We start from the raw sequence: 24,589 nt of genomic DNA, 5'->3' as shown, positions 1-24,589 counted from the left end.
GAGGGCTGCCTGGAATGCCGGCCAAGCACCCAGTAGGGGACAGTGGCTACTACAGCCAGCCTCCTCACGTCTTCTCCTCAATCGTCTGAAGGATATTCAGGAGAACAGCAGACAGTTGTCTCTGCACACAGCTGTCCCTCTTTTTCCTTTTTAATTTTTTAATGTTTGTTTTTGAGAGAGAGAGAGAGAGAGAGAGAGAGAGAGAGAGGAGAGAGAGCGAGAGGAGAGAAGAGAGAGAGAGAGTGTGTGTGTGTGTGTGTGAGCGAGCAGGGAGGGGCAGAGAGAGAGACACACACACAGAATCCGAAGACAGGCTGCAGGCTCTGAGCTAGCTGTCAGCACAGAGCCTAACATAGGGCTCAAACCCATCAACCATGGGATCATGACCTGTGGGGAAGTGGGACGCTCAACCGACTGAGCCCCCCAGGCGCCCTGGCTGTTGTCCCTCTCTTAGCTAAGGTGGCCATGGTGTCAGGTCCCTGCACTAGGGGGCTGTGGCAAAGCTCTCAAGAAAGCCCTCACTGCTCCGTCATGTGCCACATGCTCCATTATCTGGGGGACAGTCCTCTCTTCCTCTTTTTTAGGACATTATATACCAAGTGTCTAGCCACAGAAATAATTACCAAAAAAAAAAAAAAGGAACACATCCATCCACTTTGGGGAATCCCTGTATATTTTTTAATGCTGGGAGCCTGGGACTTGACCATCAGGCTTGGATTTTTTTTAGGGCTCCCGTTCCTGCTGACCGTGTCAGGGTGAAGAAGTTGTGTGTCTTTGATTGTCTTCTGGGGAATATTTTTTGCAGCCTGTTCCACTGTTAAAAACTGCACTGTGATCTTGACAAATGTATAATGTCAGCTTTAATGTATCAGACCTATCAGCTCAATGAAAATAACTCAGAAGTATTGATCAGCTAATGATTTTTGGTGTATTCATTAACGTCCACGGGCAGCTCATCCTCTCTCCCGGGCTCGTGAAGTGCTGATGACATGTTAGCGAATTGCTGATTGTTTATTAGAGAACTGATTAGTTACTGGATCGGTGTGTCAAAATATACTACCTTTCACTGCTGACAAACTTTCAAATTATTAAATTCCTTTTAAAAAATTCTGGAGCTTAAGAATCCATTTCAAGGAGAATTGTTCGAATATTACAAGGAAAGACTGTGTACCTGGGTCTTGCTTCTGCCCTTCTAATCTTGTGTATGAGAATATAAAGAATTCCCAAGTGAGAAGGTTAGTGCTTCATATGAGGCAAAAGCATATGTCTATATGTAATAAATATCAAGAGTGGACAGAGACATTAAAAGGAGAGTTACATTTTTCTCAAGTGTTTGCCTAAAGGGCCTCCTAGATATTTACTCTCTTGAAATAACTTGTTGTAATAGGAAATCTACTAAGTCCGGTCTACAAGACTCCCAAGATCCTCACTGAAACATAATCTCAGGGCACCTGGTGGCTTATTTAGTGGAGTGTCTGACTCTTGTCTCGTCTCAGGTCATGATCATGGGGTCGTAAGATTGAGTCCGAGTCAGGCTCCATGCTAAGCATGGAGGCTGCTTCAGATTCTCTCTCTCCCCTACCTCTCTCCAGCTTGTACACACACATTCTCTCTCTAAAATAAAATAAAAATAAAGTAAAATAAATCATCTCTGGTGCCATTTGCTCCAAGTGTGAATGAAAATACATGCAAATATGTGGACCTATGTGGGTTGGTTCCTTACCAAATAATGAAATAAAGAGAATTAGATATAAAAATAACCTCTTCAATAAGTAAAGAGCCTCCATTTTACATTTACACCTTTAATTTTAGAAAAAAATCCATTCACAAGTTATTTTCATAGTTTAATAAAACCCGTCGGAAAGACTCCACACAAATACCTAGGTTCTGCAAGACAAAGGTAGATTTTATCCATGTTGGCATTTAATTAACCCTCAACTATATCAAAGGTGAGAGACTGAGTACCTCTAACCCTGGGCTTCAGGCAGCACAGCAGAAAAAGCAAACAAAGGTAGGGCCAATGAGCTGGGAGCAAAGAAATGCTCTCGCACACAGGTCTTCATCATTGTGCTGACATCACAGCCATGAAGGGAACCTTGCAGGAACAGTAACACAGAAAGTCATCCCAATATTCCAGCACAGAGAAAGCCCCCAACTTTCTATGAATATGGGCATTTTAGTTAGATTTGATTTCCTTTTAGATGTGAAATCATTCTTTACTTAATCTGACAGTTGCTGGATTCCAGGGACAGGGAGCCTAATAACGACCACCTGACACTGACAGAGACCAAAATGATGTCAAGTCCCATTACACGGAACGGAAGCTGCAAGCAGCTTTGTTCATGCCTCTGCAGACTGTCACCAAATGCTTCTTGGATTGGACCGAATTGCACATGCTTGTACACATGATGTGCTCAATGCATATTTAGTGGTGTGCTCTTTTTATTTGCTCTGCTGCCTAAATCCTGTTAAAATTTTAGATGTTCTTTGGAATATTCTTTGAGGTTTTTTAAAAATATATATACTGAGCCAATCTGTCTTTCCTTGAGGCAAAAAACATACTGTTGAGTATTCCCCCTGCTTCTAACAAAGATGAAGAGAAGGACCTTTCCTATGGGAAGTTCTGGTCTTCCCAGACTCCAAAGTCGGGCAGCGAGCAGTTCACATGGGATCCTCTGGGCAGAGCTGAGCAGCCCCGCCCCCCTGAAGTCTTCAGAGATTATGTTTAGGACTGGAGAAGGAGAAAGGAGTCCTTATTATAAAGAAACAGTTTTAGATGCCAATTAACTTCCTTCCTTCCTTCTTTCCTCTTTTCAGTAAAGAGCTTGGCAATGGCCATTAAATGAAATGTCTTGCTTTTTCTCCTTCTTGGCCATGACTTCCAGTCTTACCATACAAACGAAAAGCCAAGACCTTCATCCTGCTCCTGGGATAGGTATTTTTCCTACGTGCTCCTTTATTTTAGAAATTTCTAAGTCCACATCCAAGTTGGGCACCAACAGGCCTGTGATCTACCTGCAGCTTGGGGGTGGAGTATTTGAGTGGGCACTCAGCCAATCAGACTGCGAGGCAAAGCCTAGACTGAGACTCTGATCTCTTAATGCCAAATCTTCTCCAGCCTTCTTTGGACAGCGATAATTTTGATCTGCCTAAAATCACATTCCAGCGGAAGATTTCAGAACTTGAAAGAGCTTTCCTCTGACATGGCAGGCTCCTGAGAATTCTGTAAAAGCCTCCTGGGCCCTGGGCGGGTGGGACAATTTGGAGACTGAGTCATTGGAGGCATCTATGTGGAAGCCGCCCAAGGCATCCAATTTAGATTCTCCATCTTTATGAGGTTCTTTTCCTTCTTTGTAACATTGTTTAAGCCAATACCCATTAGGTGGAGTAGTAAAATTAAGTGTTGCGGTGAAATCCGTTTTATTGACTAATCTGCAACAAAGGTTTTTTTTTTGACTGTTTGTTTTATGAGCTTGTAAAAGAGTATCTCCATAATATTTACAAATGTCCATGGGATGGGTATCTGTGAGCAATGGTGAGAAGCTTCCCAACACTCCCTTGGGATAGTTCAATCCTGAACGATGTATATACTGTATACACTGAAGGATTCAGCTTTCCATTTCCTAGAAGACGTTTAAATCTTGCACTATTAAAAACAGCATACACTCAGTTCTTCCCTGGGAATATAGATTTGATAAACTAAAAAAAAAAAAAAACTAAAAAGAAAAACAAACAAAAAAAAACACCCCACCACCCAACTGTACATATAGCATCCCAGTAAGAGTAAAAGCAAAATAAACTAAAACATGCACATAGAATCTAATCCAACCAACTCGCATGGTTTTCGTAATTTGCTTTCCAGATGAAATTATGTGATGGTCACAAAAACCTACTTTTGGAAAGGTAAATGATGCAAATATTAAAGCCCCTCAACTGTTAAACTGATGAATTAAAAGTAAGTTAAAGTGGCAACTCTATTGGAAACATGACAAAAACAGGATGTTAAAGAAAAAAAATTGAGTGGAGTCAACGAGGTTACACATAAGTAACACCTTAACATTAATAGAAATCTATTTTGCATTTTGACCCTGAAACCTCTTCAATTAATTACTAAAATCTATTTACACAGCAACAAGATAAAAATCAATCTGATTCCCGGCACTGTGTCTGTCTGGCTGCCCTGTCTCATGTAAGGGGCCGGAAGGATCGTTGATCCTGCATTTTTGTTTTTGCAAAGCTCTCTGGCTCGAAGGCACTGGAAATGTGCGACCAGCATCTTCCACATCCAGGGCAGTGATCAAGCCAGAACATGCAAAACATCTGAGGGGTCAGGACGGAGGGTGATGATAGTGTACACCAAACTCTAGAACCTGTGCTAACCACTGGCCCTAAGGGTCGACGAGAAGGAAAAGTGGTCCCTTTGGGCGATCACAACCCCAGAGAGTCCAGTTTGGCTGGGGCCGTGCAAGGCCTGACTTTAGATCTCTTCCTGTCTCCCTTCAGCCAGATGCTTCTGCACAGTGAACAAGATACACCTAGGTACATGGACAACAATTAAAACTATTTTTATTATTCATGTATATCACAAGTTAAACCAGGATGAAAACGAGTTAAGGATGATGAATAAAGGGAACGAAGGCATGGGGCGGTAAGCAACAATGACCCTCTTGAGGAGTTCCTCCCTGTGAGGGCAGACACCACGGCAGCCAGGACCCAGGCCAGCAGGACTCTGCTACCCGGAGACAAGCTCAGCCTCAGGCTCACCACAGCAACGATGTACCACCCCAGTAGGTCCAAAGGAAAATTATGGGTAAGGAGACCCTACAAAGGCTCCTTGCCTGAGACTGAGCAAGATTCATCTCTTACTGCCTGAGTTATTTTCCTTTTGGCTTGATCTTGTCCTACAGAAAGGCTGTACATTGAAGTCCTTTTCATTTTCCTTCTTAACCAGGCAAAGCCAGGGCAGCAAATGAGTAGAGATGGAGAGGATTGAACAGAAGAATTTATCACACAGACAGGAGAAGTTGCTTTGAGGCAACAGGCCAGGCTAGGTCAAACACGCTCGTTCACACTCCCAAGCCTTTCCACCCGCTGCTGGGGCTGCCAGAAACAGTTTTCCTCTGTGTATCTGGAAAACTCCTAATCATCCATCAAAACCTATCTTAAACATCACCTCTACCAGACGGCGATGATTTCTTCCCTTCTGTGCTACCCTGCAGCACTATGTATGTCTTACTGCTCTTCACTTTTGCAGTCATTACCCTGTGTTATCATACCTGTTTATTAACTGGGCATCCCCCCATAGATTATGTGGTTTTTGAAGACCAGCGAAGTGGAGACTCATTTGACTTTGTATCTTTTGCAACTAGCTGGGTGCCTAGTACAGAAGATGTTCAATAGATACGTGCTGAATGAATGAACACATACACGGATACATGAATGACTGAATGACTGAGTGAATGAAGGGGTCATCACGCGTTTTCAGACGTCCACCATTCGCATGCTCGGCTATATCTAGCAAGAGTCTTTCACTCAGGGGTTCCTACCTTGCCAAAGCCCTTGGAATTCATGCTCACTTTTTTCTCACATTCCCTGAATCCTCAAGAATTCAGACATGCCCAGTATTTGGCTCTATTTTATTTTGTTTCACCAACACAGTAATTCTACGATCCAAAGAGCCCAGTGGAAAGGCCATAGGTTGGCCGCTGTTACAGATTCAAACCAATTTAACATATAAGCAAGAGGAGGAAATAGTTCACCAGAATCCTAAAACGTTCATGTTCTCCAAGAGACAACTATTTAGGTGTCCTAAAGCGGGGTCACCTCACCAATGGTCATAAGCTTGCTGGGGGCCAAAAGATGACACTATGCAGGGGGTTCTCAGCTTAAATTCTAGAAGCACAGAGCTTCGAGAACTAGAATCTTTTTTTTTAATGTTTACTATTAAGAAAGAGAGAGAGCAAGTGGGAGAGGGAGACACAGAATCCGAAGCAAGCTCCAGGCTCTGAGCTGTCAGCACAGAGCTCGACGCAAGACTCAAGCCCACGGACTGCATGACCATGGCCTGAGCCAAAGTCAGACACTCAATCGACTGAGCCACCCGGGCACCTCTGGGAACTAGAATCTTAAATGACTTCCTCCTTCTCCCTTATTTTACTGATGAGGAAACAGACCCAGAAAGATCATCTTGTGTCCATGGCTACACAGCTTGAGCCAGGATCAGGGCATAGGCGACCTGATGTCATCTTCTAAATGGCAACCACCAAACACGGAGGTCCTCTTGGAACCTGGATGCTGACCTTCCAGAGCCTTCTCCCCCCAGGGGCTGAGCCCAGCAGCTCTGTGCCAGCTTCTCTGCCAGCTCTCGGAAAAGACTAGGAGGAAAGGGGGGTGAAGGGTTAGGCTCTACTCACTTGAAGGGCTTCTCTCCAGTGTGGGTTCGGATGTGGTTGTTGAGTGTGGTGGCCCCAGCAAAGGCACGACCACAGTAGCCGCACTTGAAGGGCCGGTCACTGGAGTGAGTGACCACGTGGTTCCTCAGCTCGGACGGTTGTGAGAAGGACTGTGAGCAGTGACCGCACTGGTAAGGTCTGAAACAAATAGAATGCCTGGTCACTACTGTGTGTCAGTCCACAGAAATCAGCATCACGAGGCGAGGGCTGAGCCTTTCCATGGACATTTTCTCTGGTTTTAAAACCTCGCCTAAGGCTTTGCTGGCTGGGTCCCCAAGACCATCCTTGTGGCCCCAGGAACACAATTCACAGAGTTTCTGAGACACATCAATTCCCAAACAAATATTTGTTGCCGGTATCGACCATCTCATCTTAAATACCCTCCCTTTCTTGTTTTCATCCCCACCCAAGGCAAGGATTAGGGTGCTTTGGGGAGCACAGAGAGGACGGGCGTGATGAAGCAGAAATGTTACAAGAGAAGATACGGAATGGTCTCTCATACTTCCGGGGCACTTTTAACTTTTCCAAGTGCTTTACAACCAATTATCTAGTTAACCTTTACCACAATTTTCAGGGTAGGGAAAGCATCTGTGTTATTATCTTTGTCAGTTTAGAAAACAGAATAAACTGTCCTCATAGGAAATAAACTCTCAATGGCAAGATCACTGTAGGGTGTTAGGATTTTATTCTGAGGTCAAGGTGCAAGGAAGTCACCAAGCTGCTCATGGGTTTCAATAAATACTTAACTGCCTCAGAGTCTCCCACGTGGGGGCATCTGATAGCACACCAACACCGGTGTGCACCCCAATCTGTCTCTCTGTGACAGAAGTCCTGACTGGTACTTACTCTTTACACCCGCACACCCCCTACACATACACTGATATTTATCCATTGTGCGTCTTTTTCTTAAACTTCAGCTCCCCAGTTTAATTTGCGGCAAGCAGCGATTTATAGCAACACGGAAATGACAGGATGTCACTATGTCTGCAGAGGGAGGACAGTGATGCAAAAGCCCATGGAAGGAAGTTGTGACAAATACCTGATAATTAGCAGGATTATCCGAGAACAGGCTTTCCAGCTCATGAGAAGTAAATCAATTTGGGGTTTTCATAGAAGAGATTAAAATTGTCTTCTCTACCAAAGTTCTGGTGCTTGCTTAGGCAGAGTCTGGTGAGTGAGAGGAAACCTGGGGAGTTTTCCCCGCTCAAAGCTAGTTCCTATCCTCCTCTAATGCGTGTATCAAAAATTTTGTTAAGAAAATTAATAATCTGTCATGAGGGATATTAACAGCACTTATGAAGCCCATGCTTTGTGGCCCAGACATTTCTGGCTGCATTTGGAAAGCCAGTGGCAAAAGCAGGTTTAATTGCTCGGGCTTTCACAAATGCGTAAGCTCCAAAGACCAGAAACCAAAACGAAGGGCGAGGAGACAATGGTGAGCAAGCATGTACAACAATTCAATTAAGTGCAAAATAAAGTGTACCCTCTCATTTGTCAAGTGAAGTGCTTAATTGTGGCTACTTGCCTCACTGAACACAAATACTATTATTTTCCCAGGCTTCAGCACACTGAGCACTGATTGTAGAATTTTTTAGCTTGATTAATAGTCCAGGATTGGTCAATAACTCAATACTATACAATTTTAATTACTTACATTTAGAAATCTGTTTAAGTGCTCTCAAACAAGTTTCAAAAATATATATATAAGCGTCCTTGGTAAAGGAGTTTATCAATCTTGATAAATTGCATGTGCACTTTATTACAATTATTAAATAATGCTTCAAAAGCCATTAAAATTATATGTAAATGAAAATGTCTGCCTGCCGAATGTGTTCTTTGTAGTCACCATTAACCTTAAAGTATTCCTCAGGAAATCATTCTCTTAGGAGTGAACTTTTTAAACTGCTATTGAAGATTACAAACAAAATAATTTATTAATATATGCTATATCCACTGACAATTGATTTTTCTAATAGTGAAGGGACCATTAACAGTTATTAGCCTCTGGTTATCTATTTTTAATAGCTATCACAATAAACAATAAGCCACTAAATAAAGCCAATTAATCTTCTTTTTTTTTCTAACTGCTGTCAAAAGTTGGGGTGATTTATTTCCTGTAGTCAGAAGTCAATCCATCCTTTTTATGTTAATAGTCACAGTGGCAAAGATTTACACACAGAAGGGCAGAAATGACCATAGGGAGGCTTATCTTGAATTCTATTATCAAGATAATACCAAGGAAAGACAAATAGAATCCTAACACATCCACTGTGCCCAATACTATGGTCTGAGAGGCATTTGCTAGGTATCCAGGGACCTAAGGCACAGCTTTCAAAATTCTGTGGAGTTTAGCTTGACTAAATAGAAGGGTCTAGACAATAGGGAAAGCAGAAACAGGGAGTCCTGCTTAAGCCTCTGGTCTGAGTCGGCTGTGATAAGTTGACTTCCTGATTGTTTCTTCATCTCTCCGCTAAGAGGGATGTACTGATTTAGCCGTCCTCTAGCGTCCCATGCTCTAGCATCATGCTCTGGTCCTGCTTCCAGACAATCAGCCAACATGTGATGCCTGAGCATCTGTCCAAGGCACAGCACCACAAGACGCGGCATCAACAATAAGCCCTCCATCTTCCATTGTGTGCACCAGCCAGCTCCCTGCTCACAGAGTCTGCTATGGTTTTGTGTGTGAATATCCATGCTAATGAGAATATGAACCATTTAATCTTATTTGGTCAACAGTTGAGAATTCAGGGCAACAAGAAAATCTAGTACCAGACGCAGAACCAAACCTTACTTTAACTGATCTCAAGAAACAAAGCGATTTCCCTTCATTCTTAGGGATCTTCAAGAATAAGATTTTATACCATACTTTTACAGTCACCTTGACAGAAGCTGACTTTACGTAGAATTCAGAACTAAAATGTGTACGCTCCTTGCCACTGTAATACCAGATGGGCTCTCTCAGCCTAGAAATTTATAGGAAGTTAGCCTTCAGAAAGTACAGAATCAAATAGTCAAGATTCTTTCTTTTCCTGAAGTTTCACTACTTCCTAAAAAAATAATGAAAGACAGGAAAAGATCCAAAAGTAATTTTAACATTGACTACATCATAGGGTTTCACTTAAGGATGTAGGCATACATTCAAAAGAGAATGAAATCTCCAAGCCCAAGGGCAGGGTTTAGAAAACACTATTGCCACTATGGAATCGTATTCGGAACAACTGGCCACAGGAGCTAAGACTCACAGCTTACAGTGGAAGTGATTTGGGGGCCCAGAATTTGTTGCCATTACTCCACTTTTTATTCTGATGACTAACATTCTCGTAAACTTGTCAAGGTCTAGCCAACAGATTAGGCTTCCTTTAGTAAACCTGTGGATCCAATCAATTTCAACTCCAAATTTCTTTCTCCCTATGATTTGTCCTACTGGGAGGAGCATGGAAGGAATGACATCATCAAGTACTGTGTTTAGCTCTCTCCTTCCCAGGATTTTATATGACTCAACAGCTAAATGGGAATCTCCCCCAAGTCATCACACACAGACACCATTTCATTATTCTGAAAATAAATACAACAAGCATCTGGCTTCGGCTCAGGTCATGATCTCAGAGTTTGTGGGTTCGAGCATTGTGTCGGGCTCTGTGCTGACAACTAGCTCAAAGCCTGGAGCCTGTCTTCAGATTCTGTGTGTGTGTCTCTCTCTCTGACCCTCCCCTGCTCATGCTGTCTCTCTCTCTCTCTCAAAAATAAATAAAATATTACAAAAAAAATTTTTAAATAAACTTAAATAGCCTTGTGGTGATGCAGAAATATCAAAGTTTTGATAATTTCGATGCAGAAATATCAAAGCTTCATGAAAAACCAGAGTACGGTACACCATACTCAGTAACAAAATAACTAAACACCAGGTGCCGTGGGTGGCTCAGTCGGTTGAGTGTCCAAGTTCAGTTCAGGTCATGATCTCCCAGTTCTAGAGTTTGAGCCCCACATCGGACTCACTGCTGTCAGCCTATCAGCACAGAGCCCTCTTCCAATCATCTTTTCCTCCCCTCTCTGTCCTTCCCCTACTTGTGCTCTCCCCAGAATAAAAAAATTTTTTAAAGTAACTAAAAACCAGACAAAGCCTGGGTCAAGTTAGTTAGCGTCTATCGATGCAGAAAGCAAGCGGCAAGACAATTTGGGACATCCCCTACATCCTCTGTAAGTGGCTGTGTCTCCGCCAAAGGGCTCCAGTAAAATGTGCAATTCATTTGCTTCGGGTCTGTGATCGGTTTGGTGTACACAGAGAAAAAGGATGAAGCATTTAACAAAATTAAGTGTGGTCTGGTTTACAACATTAACCCTTTGATTTTTTTCTTTCATGGTAGGAAAGCCTCCAGGACAATGTGTGTTCAGCTGGGGCCACGTGCTCTCCGCGTCCCACGTCAGTCCACCCACGTGCACATCTTCCAGACCTTCAAAGAGAGCGCTACTTAGGTCACTGCCGGCCACGTACAGGGAGAAAGAATGCAGCTGTATGCAAGGAGGGAACGACTGCAGGAAAGCGACACAAGTACAGACCCAAAAGGACCTAGAGAGCACAGAACCCTGAAAAGAAGCTTCATGTGTGGGAGAAGGGGGACAGCGGAACACAAGAACACAGACACACTGCAAACACACGATCACAATGATCGATCATCTCCAGGCTCCTCCCACCAAAGAGCACCTTCTGGGGTCATCTTCCCCTCTGATACCACCACGTCCAGTTACAAACAATGATGCTCAAAACAACACAAATGTGAGCAGCTGACGGTGCGCCCGGGAGGCTAAAAGGCAAACATGTGACAGAAAGGAAAGGGAAGGGGAGGGGAGGGGAGGGGAGGGAAAAGGAGAAAAGAAAAGGAGAGGAGAGGATGCAAATAAAGATAAGCATTAGACACTTTCCGCAGACAAAAAAAAAAAAAAAAAAAGACATGTTCATCAGAAAATAATCCACGGAGATTGAAGGCTTTGCTTACCCCTTTCTGGAGCCCCCCCAGTGGGACTGTTGAGGGTTTCTGCAGCAGAAAAACAGAAGAGAAAAGGGATTTCTAACTCCTGGTTCAAGCAAAAGGGATTTCAGCTGCCCTGGCCTAGCTCATAAGCTAATGCAAAACCCCTAGTGTTTATGAAGTTCCTAAATAAACTCTTGGTGGAGGTCCTAAAAGCCTCTTCCTTATGAATCCACTCGGGGAATACAAAGAGTCAGGAGCCTAGGGAAAAGGAGGAAAAGAATTGGGGGTCTGTTTGCTTAGCAGTAACAGCACGAAATCAAGAAAGAACACTCCTGTGGCTCCAGGACCTCCATGGATGTGTTTTGATCTTGACTGCTAATTCTTACCTGGCCAGATCAAATGGGATTTCTGCATTTAGTGTTAACAGTGTGGTCGTGAAAAATGGTGATCTGGCAACCCTAAGCGGCCCCAGATCTTTTTCCTTTATATCAAGGCAGAGACTTTTTGATGGCCTCTCCCATGGAAAAGCTCATGGACACAGACATACAAAGTCTCTTTGATGAAGGTTCAGAGAGCTTGGATTTCATGGCCAAATATTCAGTGTGTTGAGTGAAAAATCTTTTGGACCTCGGATTCAGGGGCCTGTTTCAAATTTGGACGTTTGTGAAACTCTAACCTGTTTGCCTTCTGACTTTGTCTTCGGTGTGTCTCTCTTTTTGGGCTCTGGTTTCCTAGCACAATTTTCCTATCAAAATAACAGCATGTGAGTTTTTCAAAGAGAGGGGAAATGGTTTCTGACTGGCAGGTTCGAAGCTTTATCACCATATACGGCTGAATGGCCACAAACTGCCAAAGATGGAAAGCTGGCTGATTTATGGAGTCAATAACTGAAGAAAATATGTACACTCAGCAGCCGTAATTCTCCACATGGAAAATAAGAGAAAAAGGTCCGAATTTCACAACTATCAGATACACATCTGATACCCCAACTGAGTTCTCCCTCTTTTTCAGCAATTCACTCATGTGGTTAAGAATTACGGAGAGTATCTTATACTTCCAAACTTGCTGGTGCAAAGCTGGCATTCTAGATTCTACAACAGAAACGAGCTATTCCAGGACTATCCGCACAAAGCAAATTAGGTGCCCGGAAAGAAACAAGTGCGTCAGAATGAGTGGGCATCTTCCACTATTTGCCCCTCATCTCCAATCATCAATTCGGATACGATGCAGTGATTTGAGCACTTCGCCATCATTACTAAGAAACACTGTACTTGATTACTTCGCCTAGAAAGGGTTTAGTTTCTTTGAGGTCCTAATTCTTAAATTCAACTTATTCATGAAGAATAGGGACGACGTCTGAAGTGTTCACCAACAAAGCCCAGGGGAGAGAGAAGTACGGACTGCTAGAGTCATCTGATCCCACCCTGGCCATCTACCTGGGTATCAAGCACCCATCACTGCACGTCATCTGGGAAGACCTGGCCTCACCCCACCTGGGCATCTGAGTCCACAAAGCCCAGCAGGGTCTAGCACAGAATGGAAAACTCGTGCCATTTGGATTTTCTAGCACAGAATGGAAAACTCTAAATTAACTTGGAATTACCACTCACCCAACAATCCCTCCTCAAAATGTATCTGGGGTAGGTAAGTTTTCTGAATCTATCAGGTATTTTTCTGATGGTTAACATAGATGTTTTACAAATTAGGACACTATTATTTCATGGGACAGACTTCACAGGGCCTTAAACCATAACATACATATGGTTTTCTAAGTGTAACTGGGGTCAGACCGAATAGTCTGCTTCAGTCTCCATTTGCCATCACATATTCTCATTGCTTTATGTGACATCCAGCACGAAATCATATCAGACTCAAAGCTAAGCCATGCATTCCAGTATCCAGATACTTTCAACTATCGTTTGATTTTACCTTGCACATTGAGTTATTATGACCACAACGTACCTGTGCCAATAACAAATCCATACATCTGGATGCCAAGTTTCTAATACAATTTAACGCCTTTTTGAGACTTGAAAACCACAAAATCCATTGAAAACTTGGAAGAGATGCCCCTTGAAGCTCCGTGTATACTTGCCAGAGACACTTTCAAAGAAAACCCTTCCTGAGTGAGGAAAACATGTGCACAACTTTGTTGTCACTTCTAAAGCCCAACGCACTCATACGTGCAAAGGTCTGACAAGTTTTACCAGGGTCTCCCTGGGGAAAGTTTCAAAGACTGTAAAGGCCCAGCTGCCTTAACAGCCCTAATGCAACCGTTTCAACATTATTGATTACAGTAATGCTTGGCGCTTTGCGCTTGGCAAGGGGTTTCTAGAAAGGCACACATAAAGAAGATAGACACATGTAAATGGGCCTAGGTTCTCGTTATTACTTTAGAAAACATCCACCCCCTTCCCAGCACATCTCCACCCTCTGTGTCCCTGCCAGGTTCTCCAACATGCTGTCATAACCTGCTCAGCTGGGAGGGGACAGGTAGGTGTGTAATATATGGCCAAGAGAGCAGAGGGCTTAAGGTTAATCAGTGGCCAAATGAAGAAAACAATTCAGAAGACTTGCTTTCAACACCCTCTCCTCCTTCCCCAAAATCATTGTCTATGTTTTATTTTATTTTATAGTCAGAGTGCATTTCCCAGGCCACTCTTAGGTATTTGGGGTTTAATCAAATCTTCCCAGGACACGCAAGGCAGAGAAAGCACAGTCCTTTTGTATTGAGTTATTTTGATTTTTGTCTTTTGCGCTCCCAGCTCTCAAGACTGTCGAATAAACCAGTTTTGATTCATAAATAATAGTTCCATTATATCTACTGTGCCACTCGTCAAAGCACCTGAAATTTTAATTCACTTGTTCAGCTAAATTTCATCCTCAGTTCATGGCCATAAAATTCTTTATTGACAAACTTTCAAACCAACTTTGACTCTGAGGTATCTGGTCAACATTTTTCTTCTGTGTGGATATTAGTTTATTGAATAAGTGGCATCTGTTTTCCTCCACATCACCAGCAGAGTAGGTATTTCCTTTTGACAGCTTTGCAGGATTTATGGGTTTGCACGCTCTGAAGAAAAATAGTACTAAGCAAAAAATTCCAATTCATTAACTCTTCGTACTTAATTAAGTTCATACCCACGGCACACTGGAGGTGAACCCTGAAATGCCTGTGACAGCAAGCAAGGCAGCCAGCTATATTATCTTAGGAAGACAGAGAGGATTCTAATGCTCCTGACCTCAGTTTTCCATCTAGGATATTCATAGGTGCGCTGTCTGCTTGGCTCCCCTTTAGACCCAGACAGAACCGTCTGGAAAGCTAGAGCAAGGTCCCTCCCTGCAACCTCTGTTGTTCCCGCAGCCCCGCTAAACTATAACAAGTCCAGCAGCAGCCCACCATTCATCTCTGACCTCCCAGATTGCACACACACCCCTCCCAGGGCAGGCGGCTGCAGGGGGGCGTCCCCGGGGCCTGGCTCAAGGCAGGCAGAGGGTCCCACTGAGCAAACACGAGGGGAGCGGCGGAGAGGCGGGGTTACCTGTCGGGGTTCTGCGTGCACACGTGCATCTGGAGGAGGATCCGCTGCGTGAAAGTCTTAAAGCACTGGCCGCATTTCCAAAGATGCCAGTCACTGAACTCCGAGTGGAGCTGGCTCGTGGAGGTGGGGCTCGCAAGGACGCGCTGGTTTTTCACGCTGATTTGGTTAAATCCTGACTCCATGGGCCCAGACTTATCCAGGAGGGAGAAGTTCCTGCCGCACGGAGTCTGGGGGAAAACCACGGAGCGCTGCTGGGCGGCTGGCGGCAGCTTGCTGCTCTTGTTGAAAGGCTGCAGGGCGTCTTGTCTGCACATGGCTTCCATGACCGTGGAGGGGACGTTTACTGGGAGGAAGGAAGAGTGCCAGAAGGTCAGTTCCGTGAGCCTTTCCAAGAAGCGCCATTACACATGCTTCTAAGCATTCCTAGACATCACCATTTTCAACAGTCGCTTCTCTGGACTCCCAACCACTTGACGTGAGGGGGAAAGGAAGCACTGCGGTCACAAAGACCTATCTCATTCCAGGCCTCTTTACGAAGCATGTATGTGTAGGGCCGTTTACCCATCACCTTTGCCCCACAGAGTTCACTTCCGAGTTGAGACATAAAGACTCCATAATGAGGCTCCACACTGCACCCTAGGCTTGGAGAGAGTTCAGAAGGGAACAACGGCAAAAAGAGGAGGGGGGGAGAGAACGGGGATGGGGGCTGCCCACATAGGGCAATCTTGAGCAATGCCTGAGAAAAATAGATTTGGGCCCTCAAAATTTCACACCTTTCATGGCTTGCCAGCAGAGAGCATTCCAGAAAAAGTGGCTGAAAGATGAAAGGCACCAGGCGAATGACACCTAGAGACAATAGTCTGGCACCTTGGTGGGAGGGTGAGGGAGCTAAGCTGACCAAAGGGCATGGTGGGAATAAGGGGTGAAAGGGGAGGTAGACTTCCTAGGCTCTTTAAAGTCCAAAGAAAGAATTAAAGAATGAAAGAAAGAATGAAAGACAGAAAGTTGTCAGGCCTAGGAAACAGACACAGACCATTTCTGTACACAAAGAGTGAGAAAAAAGTGTTAGGAGTCAGGTGTGATTTACAGACAGGGTGCTGTGGATGAGGTCAGCGTGGAAGTCAGTGCAGCATGGTGCTGGCAACTCAGGTTTGGGGATCGGGAGGACCTAGGTTTGAATCCTGACTCTGCCCGGTATTAGCTTAGTGATCTCAGGCACATTATTTACACTCTCCCTGTGCCTCAGTTTCTCCATCTGCAAGATGAGGACAGTAGGAGTCATAATGCTAAAAGTCACCACAGCAGGGCTAAGCAGTTGAGACGGACTCCACTTTAACTCTACTCCTTAACAGTCTCGTGACCAATGGCAAGTACGGAAGGTTGAGATCTACAACCACGTCCTCAGTATGATGTAAAACAGTCACCCTATGGATTGGGTCAGTTAAAGCACAGATAAGATTTAGAAAAGGCCACAGCAGCCACGCCACAGATATTGAGGCCTAGGAGCACTGGCTTCATCTTTAAACCCCGTTATGACACGTAAATGCAATAATGGAAGTATCCATCAATGCTGACCACCATTACTGTTATTTTAGAGAAGACACTGGCATGAAGGACGATGGATGTAAACTGAAATGGTGAGGAAAGTACCAGAAGAAACATGTTTGAAAAAGGAAATCCAATACATGTGAAATCTGTTTTTCTTTAAGCTGTTGTGGTGCTAATAATCCAGACTGCTGGTCAACCCACAGGTTGAGAGGTGATTAGAAAATGTTGTAAAACTATTACTCTGGTTTTAAGTAACTACTGTGTCAACAAAATATATGAATGGTTATTTCAGGGGTCAAAGAGATGAAAGGTCATAGGGCGGCCACAAGAAGAAAATTAGAGATCAAGGAATCTGAAGAGGTTGACGAGCAAAAAGATTGCTTGGCCGCTGGTTCAAGGCCACAGGGAAGGACACTCATGAACCGAGGGCTCTCATCATTCCCTCAGACCCCCACTGAGACGCCTACGTAGCACGCAAACTCAAGCGGGCTTGACTACAAAGAGCCAACGGTCATGGACCGTGGCCACCAGGAGGCTCCGTGCTTGAGGCGACAGGGAGACACCATATGTGGAGACACACGGGAGAGGGCGTGCTGCCACTAAGGGCTTCCAACCCAGACAGTGCTCGGTCTAATCACAGCTGTTACACGAATCCAATAAAAGGAACGGCTCTGTGTTTGAAACTGTCCGCACAGCCCATCCTGTCTTTGGAAGGAAAATAAAGCAAGAGACTCACAGACCTGGAAAGAGGTCTACGTAGTTGAACGCACAATATACTCACAGGGGAGGTTTTTACAAAATTAAATCACAGAGGCACCAGGGTGGCCTGAGTCAGTTAAGCATTTGACTCAGGTCATGATCTCACAGTTCATGAGTTTGAGCTCCGTACTGGGCTCTGTGCTGGCAGTGTGCTGGCAATGTTTGGGAGTCTCTCTCTCTCCCCCTCTCTCTCTGCCACTCCCCTCTCTCTCTCAAATAAATAAATAAGCTTAAAAAGTAAATGAAAATTAAATCACAATCTCTTGGTAGGGCCTGGGCATCTGCATTTTCAGAGGCTGCCCCAATGCTTCTAATGTACAATCAGATTTGAGAATCACCGATCTAATCCAACCCTCTCTTATTACAAATAAAAAATGCTCAAGCCCCAGAAGGTCCAATACTGTCACTTGACGAGGGTCACATATGCAGAGGACACATCTGAGCTGCAAGCATTAGACTTCTAACTGCCTAGGCATTTTTTCCTACCACACTCTTAGACTGTCACTGCTCACCAGCTGTGTTGCAAAAGTAAAAAGAACATTTTATAGGTAGTAGAGTCTTTGGCGTTTATATAAATATATTATAAACATAAACATGTAGGTCATAATACATATACACTGTAAATATACCAATACACACCCATATACATGTTTGTGTCCGTCTATATGTTATATAAAAATTTTACATGTAATTTCGACTTCTGAGGCAAAAGTGAATCATCAATATGAAATCTATCCATGTTTCAGACTTCCGAAAAAAAATCTTTGCACACAGAATGTTACCCTTTTCATGTTTATTTACTTAATTTTTTTAAATGTTTTTTTTGAGAGAGAAAGAAGGAGCATGAGCTGGGGAGGGGCAGAGAGAGGAGAAGACACAGAATCTGAAGCAGGCTGCAGGCTCCGAGCTGTCTGCGCAGAGCCTGATGTGGGGCTCAAACTCATGAACTGTGAGATTGTGACCTAGCTGAAGTGAGACACTTAAAACTGATTGAGCCATCCAGGAGACCCTAATGTTTATCTATTTTGAGAGAGAAAGAGAGAAAGCAAGCATGGAAGAAGAGAGAGATGGAAAGAGAGAGAATCCCAAGTGGGCTCTGTGCTATCAGTATAGATCCCAATGCAGAGCTCGATCCCACAAACAGAATCACCCCGGTGCCCTGAATGTTACTCTTTAAATAGGTACTGCAAGATAAAGAGGAATATTTCAATACTTTTTTGGTAAAAAAAAAAAAAATAACAGCAGCAGCAGCATCAGAGATCAGGGTAGAGCCCATTTTGTGTAGCCCATTTATAACTAATCAGGAAGAGACAAAGCGCAGGGGGACCCCCACATTTTCAGGCAACACTAAGCTCCTGCAGGTTGGGAAATGCCACACCAACAGTAAGGCACGGTGGCAAGACTGTCAAATGAAAATGTCATCAACATGCATGAGAGCAGGGTAACCAGCCAGAAGGTTCGCTGGTGGGAAGAGGAATATAACACCTTTGGAGGAAATGAATGTAAAGAATACTCTAAGTATAGATCATGAATTCTGACTTTTTACTTCTCCTGAAAAATAACCCAATAGACTAATTTTCAAAAATGGTTACAGTCGCTTCACCTTTATATTAAGCATCAGAATGGGGGAACAAATGAGTTTAACTCTAACAACCAATGTCAACACAGTGATAAAAATTTACACCACTTTGTATAACTATCTAGGATATCTGGGATCAGAGGTAAAGATAATAATATGAGGCATGAACAGAATAGATAGTTGGACTAAAACTATGCCCTGCCTCATTGTTTCCTTTTCTGGGACACCTTGAAGCAAAGGTAATATGCTTTCAAGACAGAAGCAGCAACATCTACACTCTATATTCTACTTTTGGTGGGATCCTTTATTGTATAAGTGAATCGATTCAATCGTACTGAATGAAACGAGCGTGTAATGTAGAGAGGGCGAACACTAAGGACAGGAAGAAATTATCATTACAAAAGCAACCATACGTGACCTCTCCACTATCCTGCAGAGCATCACCTCCACACACTTTCAGAGGGCCCTCGAGATCCACAAAGTACAGTTTTTGAAAGCAGGATTTAAAGGACACAGAAGGCTATTCTTCCTAAATTAGAGCCCCATGGACTACGACAATCCACAACTATGAACACAACACAGGCAATGATCAGAAAGGGGACAGACTGTGCAGACAGCTGCAGAAGGCCCAGAGATGACTAAGTACAGTGGTCTAGAGAATGAAGCGGTCTCCACATGAAGACACAGTGAGCTGGAAAAATCCCTTCCATCAAAGCCCTACAGGGTACAGAGTCAAGGAAGAACGTGAACTCATCAAACACTGGAAAATTAAAATGGCGAGAGGGACAAATGCAGGATCCATAAAACCACCCTCCGTCCATCCATTCAGTCCACTGATACTTTGTGAGCTGCTGGTGCTGTGGGTACAGGGGCAACAAGCAAGTCCCGGCCCCATCCTCAGGCCACTTACACTCCAGTGAGAGAGACGGCTATCAGACAAAAGGTTTCTATAAGTACGTACTACTGAGTTTCATCAAATCTAAAACGCCACTCGTTGCAGGGTGCACCATTAATGGTAAACCACCTCAACCTGTAGGCGGTCTCCCGGGTTCACAAAGAACAAAATGTGGGGGGAAAGCGTGCATGTTAGCACAGACCATACACAGGTGCTCCAAGTGTGATGTGCGCTGAGAGAGAGATGAGAAGTGCCAGGAAAGTTGGGCCGTGAGGGACAGCTTTCCTAAGGCAGTGACCTTGAATGTGAGTACTGAAGGGCACACAAGTGTCAGACAGATCGAGAAGCGGGGGGAAAAAGTCAAAGTGACAAGATGAACATGGGAAGCTTTGCTACAGGGTCTCTAGGGCATGTTGAGAAGGGGCTCAGCAGAGGACAGAGGGTCTGTAATAAACTCAACAGGGCATGGCCAGTCTAACGATGTGTGAATTCTAATTTTGTAAAACACTACCTGAGCCATAGGAAACACTTTCTGAAGATGCTCTGAGGCCCACAGGCTACCATAGTAAAGAACTAGGGATCCATTATAGGAGTAATGGCAAGCCATGGGGCACACCTGGGTGGCTCAGTCAGTTGAGCGTCTGACTGGATTTTGGCTCAGTTCATAATCTCGTGGTTGGTGGGATGGAGCCCCGTTGCCAGTGCAGATCCTGCTTGGGATTCTCTGTCTCCCCCGCCGCTCTCAAAATAAATAAGTGAACTTTAAAAAAGTAATGGCAAATCAAAAAAAATTTTAAATTAGGGTTATGTGGTAATAAAATTTATGCATTAAATGCATTGTCTCATACTGTTAAATGAAAATGTGAGGTGCAGAACAAGGTATATAGCATGCTACCATCTGCATAAAAGGGTGAGAGGGACAGAGTAAAAGCCAGAGAGAGAGAGGGAGAACATGCTGAGATACTTGAGAGGGCAAAACAAAACAAAGGAAATAAACTTCCAGGAGAATATACGAGAACATATCAATGGACTTCCAAGGGGAATCACACATCCATAGTACTTTCTGGATTTTGATCTATGGAATCAAATTACCTCTTAACAAAACATGCAAATAAGCTGTAACAATAAAGTAAGCCAATCTTGGGGTGCCTGGCTCAGCTGGTTGAGTGTCCGACTGTGGCTCAGATCATGATCTCACAGTTCATGTGTTTGAGCCCTGTGTCAGGCTTGATACTGTTATGACAGAGCCTGCTTTGGATCCTCTGACCCTTCTCTCTTTGCTCCTCCCCTCTGGTTGTCCCTCTCTCCCTCACTCCCTCCCTCTCAAAAGTAAATAAACTTAAAAAAAAAAAAAACAGAATATGCAACCAATAGGGCTTTGTAACTGACTAGATAGAAGGGTAAGTAAAAGTAGAAAGAAACCACCACTAAACTGGTGGAGAGGTAGAATGGTGTCAGTCCTATGTGCCAAGCTGGGTGCTCCAGTCGGATACCAGGGCAGATATGGAGCACACAGCTAGACAGGAGTGTGGGAGTCAGTACAGAGGTCTGGGTTGGAAACCTAAATCAGGTCCCCTGGGGAAAGACGCTGAAATGCAGATTCCCAGTTTTGTGTGCACGAGGTTCACGGAGGAGTGCTCCCGGGATCAACACCTCTGGGGAAGTGAGGTGAGAGGACCATGTCCAGGGAGGAGATGGCCAGCTCTGGAGCTGGGGAGGTCCTTCACAGGTGTCCTCTTTGGGGCAAGGGAACCAGTCCCTAGAAGCCCCAACAGTGCCCAGTCACTGAACATGGGCTACACCGAGGGGGAGCATGAGCAAGGGCAAAGTGGGCCTCTTAGGCTGAAGGTACTTCCTGGAGACAAAGTCCTCGGAGAGCCTGGAGCCTCTCATTCTCCCCCCCCCCCACTGGGGGTATGAGTACCTACCCCCTCCGCCCCTGCCCACTGGGGGTATGAGTACCTACCCACCTCTGCCCCTGCACATTGGGGGTATGAGTACCTTACCCCCTCCGCCCCTGCCCACTAGGGGAATGAGTACCTACCCCCCTCCGCCCCCACCCACTAGGGGAATGAGTACCTCAATCTAATAGCAAGGCTGGGATCTAGGTGCTACACCACAGCGTTCCAAATCACCCAAAGAGACCAAATCTCTCACAACAGTGGTACCCTGTATTTTTTGTCACTTTTCCCTGTGAATATGCTTTCAGTGGGGGCTGCCTTCTGTTGGGAGTCCTGTGCGGGTAGAGCCATCCCTAGAGGGTCACTGCTCTTTGCGTCTCCTAGCACCCCACAGGTGTCTCCAGTTCTGGACCAATCGCCTTTGGCCCAGCGTTTCCAGACCTGCCAGGTAGTACAAAATCAAGCCCAACAACATCCCAGAGCCAGGGCTCATTTTTAGAGTGCAGCACTCTGATTTTTGTTTTTTAAATGCCTATTTATTTTTGAGAAAGAGAGCATGCGTGAGCAGGGGAGGGGCAGTGAGGGAGGGAGACAGAAGATCCAGAGCAGGCTCTGCACTGATAGCAGTGAGACTGATGTAGGGCTCGACCTCACGAACCATGAGGTCACGACCTGAGCTAAGCTGGATGCTCAACTGAGTGAGCCACCCAGGCGCTCCAGGCACTGCGTTCACCTATGACCTGAGATGGATATTTCCTTGGCTTATTAGATGGTGGGCAGTATTTTTCTAGTCCTCAGGGAGAGAAGAGTAACTTCTAGTTCCTGGGCTTAAGTAAGGAGTCAAATCCCAGCTTCCTATGGTCCCCAAGGGGCCGGGAGCATGGACTCCTCTCAGCGTGGGTTGAATGTGCAGCCCAGACCCCTGAGCTCAGGCTCACAGCCATGGCCGTGTCACCGGGTTCCTGTGTCTTATCGGGTTTGCACACTGTGTGCCCCGTGCTTTCCTCCAGACTTGAGGACAGGGGCTGAGCTCCCACACCGCACCACAATGCTCCCCACGGGGCTGGATGCACAGACGGCCCTGCCAGACTCAACCAGAACACAAGCCCATCCATGTTTCCAGATGTAAGCCTGAGCCTGGGCCTAGCGCCTCCTTGTGGGTGGCATGATGGGGGTGACGGGCACGAGGCAGAGTACCCCGTTTTGTTTTCTACTCTGTAAAATCAAGGGAAAGAGGCAAGCTCGAGGGGGGGCAGTGCATCCAGTGCCGCACGCAGCCATCGATTCTCTGTTACCTTGGCTTCTCTTGCCAAGACAGAAAAAGCAGCAGGAAGACTTGTTTAACATTGATTCCTTGGTTTTTTTTTTCATTTCCTCTGAAATGAACATGAATACACTCTGGTCTTTACACTCCGCAGGAGCTAATCCCCTACTGCAAGCATTGGGGGGGGCCTCATTCCTGCTCGCGGATGCAATCTGTCGACACAGGCTTTCCTTCCGGCTCTTCTGGAAGGCTGAGGGTGGAAGGAGCCGCTCTCTGCTTGGAGCTCCATTACATTTATAACCATGGTTTCTTACAAAGAAAACAACATCGGAATTGCTTCCAGAACCTAAATGCCTGCGTGGAACGGTGCCTTCTCTTTGAGCAGCAAGGCGGCTTTCCGTGTCCTGTCTGGGTACCTGCGTGTGCCCCACTGCGGCGCTTGGCCGCCGCCCCCGGAGGGGGGCAGTCACTGAGGCCTGAACCCACCATGCACACTCCATAGGAAATGTATACTTTCGTTGTTGAAAGAACTACGGGAAGAAAATGATATTTTAGTAAATCAAAGTGCTTCATAAGTATTACTCGCTAAGTAAAATCCTATTTCCCTTGAATGTCTTGGGCCATGTATCAATTTCATTAACCAAGAAAAATCTGGCTGAAGCATTTTAATCCCTTCAAATAATTGTGGAAAAAGTTCTCAATATTCATGGGGGGGGCATTTAGTAATTGGTGTGGGCAGAGCACTCTAAGGAGGCCTGTGGGGGTCTCTTGTGAAATAAGCCTCTTGTATCAAGAAGCTTCTTTTTAAGGTACCAAATTTATTTCATGGCTCGCTCAGTAGGATAAAATTGGTCTTAGAATTGCTAATCCAGTTGAGATGATTTAAATTACTCAGGGCTGTGGATGGCTATCTGTTAAATTCTCTGCCCAAGCCCTTTCACACATTTGTGCTTTTAAATCACACAGAGTATTTTCTCTGTACGGAATAAGGAACCCTCATTATAAAGCATTCCCAGCTCTCCCCGTGAATCATGTGGAATGGGAATCCATCTTAGCGTTAAAGTCATATATCTCCCCCACACTATCTGATGAAGCCTTCTGCTGCTTTCTGGGATGGCCAATCACATGACAGATACAGGAGTCTGAGACAGGAACACCCTTAGGGGGTGCGGGGTTGTCACTGTTGAGCATTTAAGTCAATGACTTAATTTTCTTGAAGCTTCCCTCCACCTCACTTTGAGCTCAGAACTCAACACCCCAAAGAGCTGCTTTGTTTATCTACTGAATCCACAACACTTCAAGCTGCTGTAGTTTTCTCTTCCAAGGACTTCAGGTGCTAAATGCTTGAACATATATATTCCGGTGGAGTTAATGCCTCCAGAGCGCTTTACACGGCCGAACTGCAGGAGACAGAAGGATGAAAGCGCAAAGCACCTGGTGATTCCAGAAAGTACACTTCTGATGGCACTGCGGCCACGAGTCTGAAGACCAGATAGTACAGTCTAATATCCGCTTTGTCAATGGCTGGGAATGGCACACAAGATCCGAAAATCCTCCTGCCCAGTCCCAACCTCTGTCTTGACCACAGGACAGCATCTCAAGGTGCAAGCCATGCTGCAAATGTGGGACTCCCACCTCGCGGACTGCACCAAGGGTAAGAAGTGCGTTCCTTAAGAAGT

At 44.9% G+C, this 24,589-nt stretch overlaps 1 protein-coding gene across 1 annotated transcript in view; it reads right to left on the bottom strand.

Moving 5' to 3' along the window:
- Positions 1-24,589, bottom strand: part of PRDM6 (PR/SET domain 6) — a 102,624-nt gene that overhangs the window by 1,972 nt on the left and 76,063 nt on the right. The window contains exons 5-6 of the mRNA XM_029941534.1: positions 14,965-15,307; positions 6,414-6,590 (exon numbers count right to left, since the gene is read on the bottom strand). Of these exons, the coding sequence (XP_029797394.1) occupies positions 6,414-6,590; positions 14,965-15,307 (520 nt within the window). The remainder of the gene's footprint in view (positions 1-6,413; positions 6,591-14,964; positions 15,308-24,589) is intronic.

Source organism: Suricata suricatta, chromosome 6 (genome assembly GCF_006229205.1).
Source record: "Suricata suricatta isolate VVHF042 chromosome 6, meerkat_22Aug2017_6uvM2_HiC, whole genome shotgun sequence".
Lineage (NCBI taxonomy): Eukaryota > Metazoa > Chordata > Mammalia > Carnivora > Herpestidae > Suricata > Suricata suricatta.
Note: the sequence above shows the minus strand (reverse complement) of the source record. Positions and strands in the feature narration are given on the sequence as shown.